The 15,133-nt window shown below is 39.3% G+C and overlaps 1 protein-coding gene across 2 annotated transcripts in view; it reads left to right on the top strand.

The window, feature by feature from the left end:
• LOC124555195 (cullin-1-like) overlaps positions 1 to 15,133 on the top strand; it is a 231,548-nt gene that overhangs the window by 20,606 nt on the left and 195,809 nt on the right. For both annotated transcript variants that reach the window (XR_006968526.1, XM_047129039.1), the window contains exons 3-4: positions 2,920 to 3,067; positions 7,233 to 7,342. Coding sequence is in view for 1 of the 2 variants with exons in the window: in XM_047129039.1 (XP_046984995.1) it covers positions 2,920 to 3,067; positions 7,233 to 7,342 (258 nt within the window). In the remaining variant the exon portion in view is untranslated. The remainder of the gene's footprint in view (positions 1 to 2,919; positions 3,068 to 7,232; positions 7,343 to 15,133) is intronic.

The raw sequence follows: 15,133 nt of genomic DNA, 5'->3' as shown, positions 1-15,133 counted from the left end.
ATAAATAAGAGCTGCTATTCACTTCTATATTTCTCATAAGAATGCTACTAAACTAAACGATGTATACAATCTGTGCACAATTGAACAATTGATCAGCTGGAGCTTCTATACAAAGCAAGCAAATTGATTTTTTAAACCTGTTCAGTTAGTCCATGCCAGTAGAAATGATATCCAACAAGAGATGTCCAACAAGATTCTTGGTGTATTGTAGATTTTAGTTGCCCCTAGACAACCTTTGGTAAAATACACTAGCAGTATAGTGTATGGAGTAAATGAGGAGTTTGGAGATAATTGTATAGCTGAAAACAAATGATTTCTTAGTTGTCAGATGCTGTGCTCAGGCTCATAGGGAGGCAAGAGGAATGAAATGATATTAGTGAGATGGACATAGCTTTAGAATATATTTCACACCAAGTGCCCAACATTACACATGCTGATGTCATTTTGGAAAGATTGTTTTATGGCCCAGAAAATGGCTGCTAATGGTGTATGCCCTGCTGCAAAATGGAATGTTATACTGTAAAAGTAGACAAGAAATTTTTTAATTATGTAAAGAATTGGTAAAATTTGTTTTGAATTGTAAATAATTATTTTGTGCTTGATTAAAATTTTTTGTTCTATGTCCATCAGGTTGCTTGGTATTATCTGGATTCGTTTGTGCTAACATACAACCAGTGTCATATTGAGATAACTGCTCCTATAACTGTTTGTTCTGATCATAATTTGCTAAGGGCTGAAATGAAAGAAACTTTAGTTACGATAAACCAAACAATTCGTACAATTGTGAGACCAGTGATAAGGGTGTCTTAATGATTAAGTCTGTTCAATGGATACATGAAATTTGTAGCCTTGAGAATGTATTTTGCATAACGATTCATATTGTGTGTTCAAGCTTGTTATTCGGTAGCTCTTGGCTTACCCCAAGGAAAATTGTCATTGATGTGGTTTATGCATTATAGTATAATGTGAGTGAGCTGTTTCAGGAAGCAATAGAAAACTGATAATTGTATGTGTATTAGCCACTCTGAATGACAGCCTGCTGTACTGATAAAGCCTGAAGGTTGTGTTGATGACAATTTGTATGGTCACCTCATCAAGATGAAGATACATGCGAGCAAGATCTATCTTTGAAAAATATTTGCACCTCCTAATTTAGGAAGCAGTCCATTTGGACAAAGAATGAGCTAAGAGTTGGCACTGATTACAGTCTTTGCTCAATTAAAACAAACCAGTCAGTTCATTTGTAATGATTATACTAATGACTTGAAAAATTGAAATATTCATAATAAATTGAAATATTGGTACAGATATCCCTAACCAGGGCAACAGATATAAAAAAATTCCTTCGTACTGCTTTAGAAAATTGATGTCTGCACTGAACTTCAAATCCCATACAAGTATGAAGAAAACTGAAGAGAACCTGTGTTAATGTACCCTTGTACAATGGAGAAGGAAGTGCTGGATGAAATAAAGTTGACAATGACCTGAACTGTAAAGCTGAAAGTTTTAAAATTGTCAAATCCAAAAACGATCATTACCTGACGCAAAGCTATGTCTAACATAACAAGATCAAAAGACACAAATTTATACATCTCGGTTTTTTATGTTTCAGGTTTTTCTTCATAAACTTCAGAGACAACATCGATGTTGCTTTGAACTGTCATGAATAGTGCTGTCCATGTCCTTTTTACAACTGTTTCTGGTGGCTGATGCTTAAATGAGCTCAAAAGTGGTGGCCAAAGTTACTGATTACACCACTCCATGAAACTGAAAGTTGGACTCCGGGTAAATTGGAAAGAAATAGACTTGAAGCTACTGATATGTGTATATGGTGGAAAATGACACGAACAAGCTTAATTGACAGAAAAAGCAACCTTGAAGTTGTAAGGAAAGTGAATGAAGAGAGGAGATTATGAAAGAAAATGGAAAAGAGGAAAATTGAATTTATTGGACATATCATCACATGTAGCACTTTCATCATTAACATTCTTGAAGGAATGATGGGAAAGAAAATGAATAGGACAGTCTAGGAAGTTAAAACTGTGTGTCAGATTGAGACTCGAACTTGGGACCTCTGCCTTTCGCGGGCAAGTGCTCTACCATCTGAGCTACCCAAGCATGACTCACGCCCCATCCTCACAGCTTTCCTTCTGCCAGTACCTCATCACCTACCTTTCAAACTTTACAGAAGCTCTCCTACAAACCTTGCAGAACTATGACTCCTGAAAGAAAGGCAAAGGTCCCGAGTTCGAGTCTCGGTCCAGCACACAGTTTTAATCTGCCAGGAAGTTTCATATCTGGGCACACTCTGCTGCAGAGTGAAAATCTTATTCTGAAGTCTAGGAAGAATTCGGAAGACACCAGGAAGAGGATACAATGTGACAATTACATGTAATTGAAATGAATGGTCATAGACAGAAGAGAGTGGTTATGTCAATATGGCATTAGCCTTTATAATATGAATGTGTTATTTATGTAGAAAAAAAAACTTAATGTTAGTATGTAATTTTATGGTGCCATTCTCTGAAATTGTGAACAAGCACTGTGTCTAAAGCATTTGTGGCTACACATTTTTTTCTGTAAGCACAATGAAAAAAGTATTTCAAGAAATAATTGAGGCAGTCCTATTAAAGAGGCAACCAGCATAACTAGAAGTCATTTGAGCAGAATACTGGTAACTTAGATTTCTGGGTTTGCTGCCATTAAATTTTTTCTCTATGGGTTTGCAAGGTAGACATGACTGTGTTTCAGGGTTAATGAAATGGTTGTTATGAACTTACATACCTCTTGAAATAATTGCTGTTCAATATTTTGTGTTGATTTTGTGATACAAAAAAAATTTTTATGTGGTGTGAATAAATATATAGGAGTGAGTATTTATGGTAGTTATACATCAAATTTTTCTTAACACTCTTCCAGTCATGTTTATAACTACTGTACAAGTGTTTATCCAAAAATTGATGAAGTAACAAACTATCCAAAGAGCTGTATTGTTCCGCTAAACGTTTTGAAACTGTATGAGAGACTGACAACTTTTCTCAGGGTCTATCTTATAGATATGGTGGTGGTAAGACAGTGTTTTTTGTAAATTGTTATTAAGTTTTATTTGAGTTAGTGATTAACTGAGATTCTGTGAGGCATGGCATGGTTTGAATGAGGGAGGGAGGGAAGAAAAGAGAGATAGGAGAAAGGAAATGTCAGGGGAGTACAGCATGGAACTGATAATTAACATATGTCTCAGTGAATAATCATTATGACCTCATGTATGCTGTTAAAAGTGGAACTGTGTAAATGCCTTTTCTTTTTGTGCACTATTCCCAGCCTTATAGCTGCCTAACATGTAGCACATGAATTGTATTTTCTGTCTACCCAGTTTAATGTTATTCTGCAGCTTAAACCAGAGATTCTCCAATTGAAAAATATTTCCAAGCAATTTGTTTTAAATGCTACATAACACATACCCAAATGAGAATTAAGAGCCTTAACTGTAGATGATGTCCACTATTGGAAGAAAGTCTGCTTATCCATGTGTGTGCCTCAGTCGTTACAAAAGCTACTTCCTAGCCAGAAATTAGAAAGTTGCTGCTGGAAAACCTCCAAGTTAATAATATTTTTCTGTTATAAATCTTTCAATGCACAGCTGACCCTGTACATTTCACTTATATAATCATCCATAAATCCACTGTTAGACTGGTGATTAACATGAAGTGAAATGGTTGTGATCTAAAAGTGTGTTCAGGGTAGTCGCTGAATGTGCTTCATCTTTCATCATATTGAAAAGGCTGAACTAAAAGTTAACCGCTAACCAATCAATTACTTGAAACAGATGTCATCTCTCTCTCTCTCTCTCTCTCTCTCTCTCTCTCCTCTGTGTGTGTGTGTGTGTGTGTGTGTGTGTGTGTGTGGAATGAATAACAGAAATATGTTAAACTAACTGAAACAGCTAATGTAACATACATGTGTATCGATGCATGGTGGCAATTCTTCTGGAATTCTCAGGGAATTAGATCTTACCTGGAAAAATTAGGGAATTTCAGGAATTCCATAAAATCTCAGGGAATTGTGTGTTTTTTAATGTAGCATATAATTTTGTTGATTTTCATAAACCTCAAATTTTGAAATACTTAATATTTCAAAGTGTGTTAATTAGGATCCAAGTTTGAGTTGCCACCTGGTATGGCCTTCAGTGCTGATGGACATTAATGATATTTTGTGCGAGTGATATCTTTGAAGTGCTTTTCCTTTTGTTGCCATTTTATGATGGTATTAATTTATTCTATTCGTAGAACAAATGCTTATCAAGTGGAGACACTATACAGCATTTATTTTCTAAGTTAAATGCTCAGATGTAGGGTACATTGTTTTTTACACTTTTTAAGCAGTTATTTGTTTAATTTGACAACAAAACACATGTACTCTTCAGCTACAAATGATTTTGCGTTTTTGTAATTGCTACTTGTTATGCAATAGACATTCTACAAGAAACAAATTTGTCAGCTAGACTTCAACCTTACTACAGAAATGTCACACTCTGTATTTGCTAAAATTGGGTTAGAAAGTGCCTCCTTTCATTACTTATCTTCTATAGTACATAAATTGGTCCAGATGTCTAATTAGACATAATTGTATGTAATAGCTTGAACATTCTACGTGTCTGGTTCAGTTACAGTAGAATGCAGTGAATGTTTGTCTGTAGAGCATAATTTTTTGTTTGTATTTATGGAATTACCCCAGTGATGGCATATAACTTACTGCTCTCAAGGATGGGAAAGAGGTAGCTAAAATGATACCCACAAAGATGTGATGTACCCTCTCTTTATAAAGGTTTGCAGAGGTTTGGTGTTTTAACCCGGGACATTGGTACACAAACTAATGATCTGGAACTGGACACCGTTATCTCTTTATCAGTTAAATTTTGGTGATTAACATTTCTTCCACTAAAGCAGGGGTCTCCAAACTTTTTAGTCCGCGGGCCCCGTTGACTCCTCCACAAAGTCATAAGGGTCAAGATCTACCTAGTGCAATTAAAGCACCCGAGCACTCCATGATCACCATAATGTAAGGCTAAAGGAAAGATGAAATCGCAAAAATCTAAGGTTGTGGGAATACCTAGCACTGAAACGAACTACAATTTTTATTTAATTACATAATTTTGGTTAGTGGACGTACCTGACTGAAATTCTGGCGTATTTTATTCTGACGAATTTCACCAACAAAAAAGTATGTCACTGCACATTCTTCACGAAAGCATCCTGCAAAGTTAACTAAATCTCAAAATCATTGTTAGCAACAATATTACTGCAAGACGTAACAGAGGTAGTGTATGTCAACGCATTGTTATTTCAAGCGGCACAACAATAAGTTTAGTTATGTAGTCTTGTAGCAAGTAGCAGAGCCAGAGCATATATTTGATAGTTCTGTTGCGTGATTGTGTCTATTTTGTGAGTGTCTCGCAAGTTTTTTAGTGTTTTATGCGCTGTACTAGTAGTTGAGACAACGAAGTGTGGGACAATTCAAAGCTTGAATTCGAAGAGACAAGGAAAATCTGAAAATCAAAATACGTATAGCACGACTTGAGTATTTCTTCACTGTATTTTTTAGTGGAACTACAGTGTAATTGTGAGTATTTAATTTAGTAATTAAAGTACCATAGAAATAAATTCATTGCAGATTGTTTAGGCAGACTAATCCCTAGTTTTATTAGTATTAAATAGCACAAATTTATTTTCAGGTTACAATCTTTTGCGAAGTTCTGTACAAATATGGAAAAGAAACAAAAGGTTGACAGTGAATGTAGAATTTTTAAAGAGCAGTGGGGATGTCAAAATTTCATGGTGGAGTGAAGCAACAAACCAATGTGTATTATTTGGATAGCCACAAGTTTAACCATGACCTTCCGCTTTGTAAAGATAGAGCTCCGACAATGTCGCGATGTATTGGTCATGATAGGCCTCGAAACTCAATTGTTGGCAGTATAGGTACCACCTCAAATATTTGGCAGGCCAGATACCGGGGATGTCCGGCCAGCTAATGCGGGCCAGTTTGCCGGCCCTCGCGGGCCGGTTTTGGCCCGTGGACTGTAGTTTGGAGACCCCTGCACTAAAGGATTCAAATTGGCTACACCAATATAAATTGACTGAGTCAAGATGTATGTTTCTTTGAAATGACATCTCAGTTGGTCTGCAAGGCATACATTTGCCTGCAGTCCTCACATTGTAAAGTCATTCCAGAAGCATTCTGTATTATTAGTCTTCAAAATGTCAGTCAGTCTTGGAGGTCAGATTTTCTTTGTGTTGCACAGCAGAAAAGGCATTATCATGTGACAAGTCTTATTTGGGGGTGGGGGTGGGGGTGGGGGTGGGGGTGTGAATCAATGCAGTCAAACTTAGACATTCTCTGATAGCTGAGCAAGGTGGCGTAGTGGTTAAGGCACTTGACTTGCGTTTGAGAATAGTAGAGTTCATCTGACCATCTTTATTAGACTGTGGTTCTCAAAAATTGATTAATGCAAATTCTGGGATGATTTCTTTAAAAAGGATATTGCCAATAACCTTGCCTAGTTGAAGCTTGTGCTCCAAATGTAATGGCCCCAATGTTGACTGGATGTTAAGCCCTAATCTTCCTTCCTTCCTTCCTTCCTTCCTTCCTTCCTTCCTTCCTTCCAGTCCTGCCTCTACAACTTATGATGTAGTCAGTGGTGGTCAACCTGATCCCTACAGTCCCCTAGAGGGTATTCCAGAATTTATGCTGGGTGTAATGCCTAAGGCTTTTAAGCACATTTTCATTAGGCTTTCAAAAAATTTTTGACGTTAAATATTTGGCATGTAATTATCATATGCGTCAACTTATGGACTCTGCTTGATAAATTTTATAAAGCAAAGTTATTTGACTACTTTATAAATCACCATTATTATGGAACAAGTGGGCTGTTAGAAAATTCTAGTACAAAGTGGGCAGCTCTGCTCAGTGTAAAGGTATCATTTTTTATTTGTATCTGAGTAACCAGACAACCTTATGAGTGATTTTAGTTCTTTGCACATAAAAGCTTAGTTTTTTATGTGACATATAAGCCAACTGAAAAAACGAAGTTGATTCATGTTATTTGTGGGAAACCTCTTGGGTGAAAATTTGTGTAGTAAGGTATCAATGTGAAATACTAACTTGTTTCATACATCATTTGGCTACTATTTTGTAATATGTTTGTGAAATTTGGTTGTCAATTGGTTTTGCAGGAGGGAGCTGAACTTATGGATGAAAATCTCCTAGTGTACTACACAAAGCAATGGGAAGACTTCCAGTTCAGTTCCAAAGTTCTGAACGGAATCTGCGCTTACCTTAACAGGTAAGCATCATTTTAGATACCTTTACATAATGTTGAAAATGTCCATGAAATAAGCAGGACATATGTTGCCACTGCTAGTAATAACCATATACTAAGAATGAAAAAGTTACGGTTGTGCATGAAGATCCAAGAATAATTCAAAACAACAAGAGTTTCAGTACTGAAGAGACTAAGAAAATGTGGTCCTTTTATTGTGAATGCTGTTACTATTCTTAATAGTTACCAGGGTATTCTATTTATGTGTAATTAACACAGTATCTTGTAAAATGTACCAGAAATTGTAGGGAAAAACACTGATTTCTGAGCATTCAGCTGAATTTTTTAAAAATGTTGTAACACGTTATTTCAAAGTGTGAAAAGTGAAGTGTTTGGAGGAGGAGTTGTCTGCTGCAGATTTTTTGGAGGAGGAATTATGTCTTTTTGAATGTGGCCTGATATACAACTGTGCCTGAGGAATGTGAGAATTGTTGTTCATAATGTGAAGGCTGGAAGCTGATAAAATTTTCATCATCTCTGTGGGTTAGAGACCATCACTTTGACCATGACCTTGAAATGATTTTCCATTACTTGCCTAATGTGAGCTGTAGTGGAGACTCAAAATGCAATCCAAATATTGTAGTCTGTGCTGGGTATTTTTTCAATATTATAAAGTTGGAAGTAATATTATGAAGTGGAGTTCTAATAAGAGGAAATACTTTCCAAAGAAGAGCTGTTAGTGAGAGAAAAGAGGTGACCAGTGAAAAATGCCAACCATTTTACAACTGCCACTGTTGGCTGAAAGTCTTGAATGTTTACAAATTTCTGGAGCTGACTGGAGCTCATGAAATCTTAGATATACACTGCAGCATTCTTGATTAGGAGGCAAGGTAAGAGTCCTCGAGGACATAGGTACTGTTTCTGTGTTGCTGGTTTCAGAAATTAGACGTTAGAATACCACAATGATTAAGTTTTTCTTAAAAAGAAAAAAAAAACTTACAATGGTTTTAAAGTGCATTGCTTTGGAATAATGATCAGTTTCTGATTTTGTAGGTAGGTGTTGGCTTCGCCCATGCACATTTTGGGCTGGTACAGGCCTCATATTTCATTGTGGAGAGATTAGCTATAAGAAGAAGGTGGAGACTGGTGAAACAAACTTTGCTTGTTTTAATTGAGGCAAAAAACTGCATTTATTCACACACAAACTTAAAATATTTTGTGCCTTTTGATCTGTTGACTCTGAACTGTCATCCTGTTTTCTCTTGGTGAAGAATTCTGAAAAGTATTAAGAAGCCTCGTGGAAATGATGTGTTGATTAGAGTGCTGTGGTTTATATTCCCCTGGTCAGATCATGAACCTTTTTGAGTGCTGTTAGGTTGCTGCAGGATATTGTTGGAGTAGTGCCCATTACCCCTGTCTCACGAATCAAAGTGAGGCTGGTGACCTTTGACCTTACAGTTTCATAAGTTGTAATATCATGTTTCAGCAGTGGTGAGTTGACTAAAACAAGGGATTGGTTGATATGACATATCCTGAGGCATCAACAAACCATGGATTTGATTGTGGAAGTGTGAAGCATAAAAATTGTTGAGGAAGACCAAGGCTCAAATACAGTACGCCCGTTTAAATGGCTGAAGGTTGCATTAGTTGTACAGAGATGAAGAGGCTTGCACAGGATAGACCAGTGTGGAGAGCTGCTTCAAACCAGTCATCAGACTGAATAAAACAGCAATGGCAACAGTAGTGATATTCAATCAGACACTGCCAATAAATGCTTGCTTGTGAGTCAGTAGTTCAGCATATTGCAAGCAGCAGCATCACATGTATTTGGCTGTAGTTGCAAGATGGATATTGTGTGACACTGCAGCATTTTCAAGTAAAGCTCAAAGTAACATCTGACTATTATTACAAACTGAAGCAGCAGTTTAAATATTGAAGGTTAGCAACATGGTATTATGTAAGTGATCTGATCAAAAGTATTGGGAACCCTACATAACCTTAGGGGTTGTGAAGCAACTCAAATCACTTGATACGGGCAAGTCTTCAGGTCCAGAGTGTATACCGATTAGCTTCCTTTCAGATTATGCTGATACAATAGCTCCCTACTTAGCAATGATATACAACCGCTCGCTCACCGATAGATCTGTACCTACAGATTGGAAAATTGCGCAGGTCGCACCAGTGTTTAAGAAGGGTAGTAGGAGTAATCCATCGAACTACAGACCTATATCATTGACATCGGTTTGCAGTAGGGTTTTGGAGCATATACTCTATTCAAACATTATGAATCACCTCGAAGGGAACGATCTATTGATACTTAATCAGCATGGTTTCAAAAAACATCGTTCTTGTGCAACACAGATAGCTCTTTATTCGCACGAAGTAATTGCTGCTATCGACAGGGGATCTCAGGTTGATTCCGTATTTCTAGATTTCTGGAAAGCTTTTGACACCGTTCCTCACAACCGACTTCTAATCAAGCTGTGGGCCTATGGGGTATTGTCTCAGTTGTGTGACTGGATTCAAGATTTCCTGTCAGGAAGGTCGCAGTTCGTAGTAATAGACAGCAAATCATCGAGTAAAACTGAAATATCAGGTGTTCCCCAGGGAAGCATCCTGGGACCTCTGCTGTTCCTGATCTATATAAATGACATGGGTGACAATCTGAGCAGTTCTCTTAGGTTGTTCGCAGATGATGCTATAATTTACCATCTAGTAAGGTCATCCGAAGACCAGTATCAGTTGCAAAGCGATTTAGAAAATATATGGTGTGGCAGGTGGCAGTTGATGCTAAATAACAAAAAGTGTGAGGTGGTCCACATGAGTTCCAAAAGAAATCTGTTGGAATTTGATTACTCGATAAATAGTACAATTCTCAAGGCTGTCAATTCAACTAAGTACCTGGGTGTTAAAATTATGAACAACTTCAGTTGGAAAGACCACATAGATAATATTGTGGGGAAGGCAAGCCAAAGGTTGCATTTCATTGGCAGGACACTTAGAAGATGCAACAAGTCTACTAAAGAGACAGCTTACACTACACTCGTTCGTCCTCTGTTAGAATATTGCTGTGCGGTGTGGGATCCTTACTGGGTGGAATTGATGGAGGACATCGAAAGGGTACAAAAAAGGGCAGCTCGTTTTGTATTAGCTGCGAGATCTATTTACGAAATTTCAGTCACCAACTTTCTCTTCTGAATGCAAAAATATTTTGTTGAGCCCAGCCTACATAGGTAGGAATGATCATCAAAATAAAATAAGAGAAATCAGAGCTCGAACAGAAAGGTTTAGGTGTTTGGGAGTGGAATGGTAGATAGTATGATTGTGGTTCGATGAACCCTCTGCCAAGCGCTTAAATGTGAATTGCAGAGTAATCATGCAGATGTAGATATAGATGTAGATGGAGAAGTGGCCACCAGATGTCACAAGAGAGAGATCCTCCAGTACAAAAGGAAGAGGAGAATACAATGTAAGAAGCAATCACAGCAGAGTGTCAGTCGAGAGAGCTAAATGACATTGAATGTAGATTATTTATTTGATGTCACCTGAGTAGCATATCCATCACTAACATCTCAACCCTTCTATAGCTGCCCAAGATGACTGTGTGTGATATATTTGTGAAGTGTACATGCAAAGGAACAAACACAGCTAAACCACAATTATTCAGACCTCATGCACTGACACACAGACAGTGTCAAGCATTGTGGACAGTGGTGATAAAAAATTGGATGAAATCAACATAAGGGATCACTCATGGAGTTGCAAATTGCTACTGGCAATCCAGCTAACTCACTGACTTTGTAGGGAATTCAAGATAATGGAATACAGTGGTCAAGCAGCTCCACATAAGCCATACATTTCTGTAGTAGACAGTAAGAAATGCTTGAGGTACTGTAAAGAGTAATGCCACTGGACAGTGGATGTCTGGAAATGAGTAATTTCGAGTTACAAACTGTGCTGTACCCTGTGGTGATCAGATGGAAGGGAATGGGTTTGGTGAATTCTTGGAAATTATGTGCCATCATGTGTTGTGCAAACTGTGTCAACAGTGAAGTATGGAGGAAGCGATGTTGCAATATGGGGGTGCTTTTGTGGTTAAGGTGTGGTCTCCTTAACAAACTTAAAAAAACACTAAATGCAGAAAGATAACACATTTTACAGCATTGTATGTAGTACAGGAACAGTTTGGAGACGATGATTGATCGTATCAGCGTGAAAATGCACCCTGTTATAAAGCAGCATCTTTGAGACAATGGTCTGTGGACAATAACATTTCTGGAATGGACTGACCTGCCCAGAGTCCCAACCTGACCTAGTGGAACACCTTTGGGATGGCTTAGAACATCAACTTTGCTCTAGCCCCCAGTGTCCAACATTACTACCTTCTCTGGTTTTGACTACTGAGGAAGAATGGGGGCACACCTCATATTAATATCTGCTAGTAAGTGTCCAGGTATGATTGATCTGACAGTATACGCACAATATGTTAGAGAGCTCTGTATTCCATTACATTCAAAGCTTCATCCAGCATTTAAATCATATTACATAATGTATGGAAAAAATGGGATTTATTACTTTCTAGCATTTTGAGCCATGTAATCATACCAAATTTGGATTTTAGTTTACAGGTGAGAGAGGTTTATCACATGGGGAGGTGGAGAGTGTGAAGTGGGAGTGAGTGTACCCCAATAATCTCTGCACAGATATTGTGTTTTCTGACACTACAGGTGTTCATTAATTTGGGCTGTAGAATTTTATAAATTGTATAAGGGATGATCAAAAAGTTTCTGTTTGAAGGTCGTACAGTCAAGAATTAGTGTGCCAATCAGGCAAAATTGCCATGAGCATTGAGGCATCCCACCAAAGCAACAGTTGAAGGTACCCATTTGGTAAAACACTGTGTCCTGCCGCACGAATAAATCCATTATTACCTGCTGCACATTCTTGTCTGACAGGAATATTCGACTTTTCAAGGCCTTCTTTAAGGCACTGAAGGCCTGATAATCACATGGGAAGAGATTAAAACTATAGAGTGGGTGCTAGAGTGTCTTGGAAGACATGAATGCCACACTAATCTGTTGCCTACATGTCGGTGGTTATACACCACATTGCCTTTTGATGACCCCTTATATTACGAGATCATGTATATATTTTTGTGATAAAGCTGGCAGGATCATCTAAGCAGTACTTTCTACCTAGTTATGTCTTTGTGCATATTGACAGTAGGAGGAGTAAAGGTCAGCACTAACCATATAGCACTGAACAGTAGACAGATATGTAAGAAAATTGGACTCTTAAGCTTTTGGATAAACAAAAGGCTACATTGCTCAATACTGAGACCATGTAGCCATGCATAATTATATGTTGAGTGGTTACCTTAACTTCTGCCACTGTTTGTATTCCACCTAGGGGTTTCCAGTATCTTATTTCTCTCAGCTTATATCTTATGCCATGAACAGAATATCTTGGTAACAATGTTAAAACACTTCATGTGTAAATGTCAGTGCTACCCTCAGTGTCAGTGCTGTCTTTTTTCTGAATATAGCAGGTTCTTCCTGAATTGCCTTATAGAATACATGATTTGTGTATTTCAAACAATGGAAAATTCAGGTGGAATGTACAATATGTGTATTTCCCACATTTAAAATATTGAGATGATTTCAGGAGCAATACAGATATATTTTCAGTGTATGTTTGATGTATATGCCATGCCATTACTTTTACTATTTTCGTTATTATTATTTGAAAGATAATATACAGTTTTGGACATAAAACCTGGCTGCTGGCCAGCTACTGCAGAGACTAAGTCTGAGTAGTTCACTTAAGGTGGCCAGTAAACCCAGCTGCCCCTCAGAACTCTGTCACGCTATATTTGTGATCTGGTAACACTCTGTAGGATGTGGAATTGTCTGGAGAAAGTATGTTATTCTCCTCAAGCTGTTAACAGAGCTGTATCAGCTCGTGGTCTGGAGGTAGATGTTGTGAAAGGTACACACAGGCCCAAGTTAGTCCCCACATTCCCCAATTATTTTTAAACCAAATTTTGGCTGTCTGCTAAATTTATCAGTCTGATGGAATGTCAAAGATATTCACTTCAATTTCTAACCCATCAGTAATAGAAAAATCTTCCAGAAAAAAAAATTCCTCAAAGCAGCTCATGGCTGCATCGAGATTGGAAGTGTACACTCAGTAGGTCCCTTGCCCAGCTGTGCTCACACACCATCCACCATTTCACGCTGTGCACTGTGTGACCAGGTGACCATGGCATTATGTCCCCCCTGCGGGTCTGGGGATTAGAATAGGCCCGAGGTATTCCTGCCTGTCATAAGAGGCGACTAAAAGGAGTCCCACCCCCTTAAGGGGGTCGTTAGCGCCTGGGTCCGGAGACGGATGGTTCCACGACCTCTATTTGCGGTCATTTTGCTTTTTCACTTCTCGTTTCTTCCTTCCTTTGGTTGGTTCCTTTCTTTGCTCTTCTCCACCTCACTGTCTTCCTTACTCTTTCCCTTGTCTTCTTCTCCTTGCCTTCTCATTGCCTTCTTCTCCTTGCCTTCTCATTGCCTTCTTCTCCTTGCCTTCTCATTGCCTTCTTCTCCCTGCCTTCTCTGGTCTCCGCCTCAGCGTTTGAGACAGTCTGTCCTCTCTCTCTTTCTCTCTCTTCTTTTTCCTCTTCTTCCTTCCTCCTTGTGCGTGCCTGAAGGCCGACCCACGCGTTCGCACGCGTAGCCGGTGACGGGGTAACGCGTAATTCCCCGCCCTGGGTAGACATGTAAGGCACGCACGTACCCCCTGGTAAAGGCCAGGCCCAGGGAGGGGTGATTGCCTGAGCTGATACCTTCTGACCATGCCGATTGGTCCCTCCGTCTGTTTCTCGGGAGGTGTGACCTGAGGTGTAAATATTCACCTAAGGCGGGAGTGCCCTCTGAGAGGGTCCCCACAAGGAAGGAGCGCGTCATCGGAGACGCTGGCAATCATGGGGGATTCCTCCGCAATGGATTTCACTCCATCTCTCTCGACTTCTGCCCAAAAACGGAAACATGACCAGCCACCAGTGACAAAAGTACTACCGCCTGCCCCACAGTTCCTCGTCGTTTCTCGATCTGAGGACGGAAAGGATTTTTCCTCTGTCAACCCTTTCATTATCCAGAAGGGCGTAGATGCCATAGCCGGATCTGTCAAATCTTGTACCAGGTTGCGTAACGGTACCTTATTACTAGAAACTGAGAGTGCCTTTCAGGCACAAAAACTGCTTCGGGCTACACTCCTGTACACGTTCCCTGTCCGGGTGGAGGCTCACCGAACTTTGAATTCGTCTCGTGGTGTAGTCTATACTAGCTCCCTTGACGGATTGACTGACGAGGAGATTCAATCTTTCCTCGCTGAGCAGGGCGTGACGGCTGTCCATAGGGTCATGAAAAAGGTCAACAATGACCTTGTACCGACCCGGACACTTTTCTTGACCTCCGATAGTGTTAAGCTGCCATCGCGCATCAAGGCGGGCTACGAGGTTATTTCTGTTCGCCCCTATGTCCCGACACCTACGCGCTGCTACCAGTGTCAGCGTTTCAATCACACTCGACAGTCTTGTTCCAATGCGGCTAAATGTGTCACTTGTGGCAGGGATGACCATGAGGGTGACTGTCCACCTCCGTCTCCTCGTTGTGTGAACTGTCAGGGTGACCATGCCACATCCTCCCGCGACTGTCCTGTCTATAAGGAAGAACGCTGTATCCAAGAAATTCGGGTCAAAGAGAAAGTGTCCACCTCGGCAACTCGCAAGCTATTGGCTAGTAGGAAGCCCACGCTGCTCCCAGC

Source organism: Schistocerca americana, chromosome X (assembly GCF_021461395.2).
Source record: "Schistocerca americana isolate TAMUIC-IGC-003095 chromosome X, iqSchAmer2.1, whole genome shotgun sequence".
NCBI classification, from domain to species: domain Eukaryota; kingdom Metazoa; phylum Arthropoda; class Insecta; order Orthoptera; family Acrididae; genus Schistocerca; species Schistocerca americana.
The sequence above is the reverse complement of the archived record's forward strand: the minus strand, read 5'-3'. Positions and strand labels throughout refer to the sequence as shown.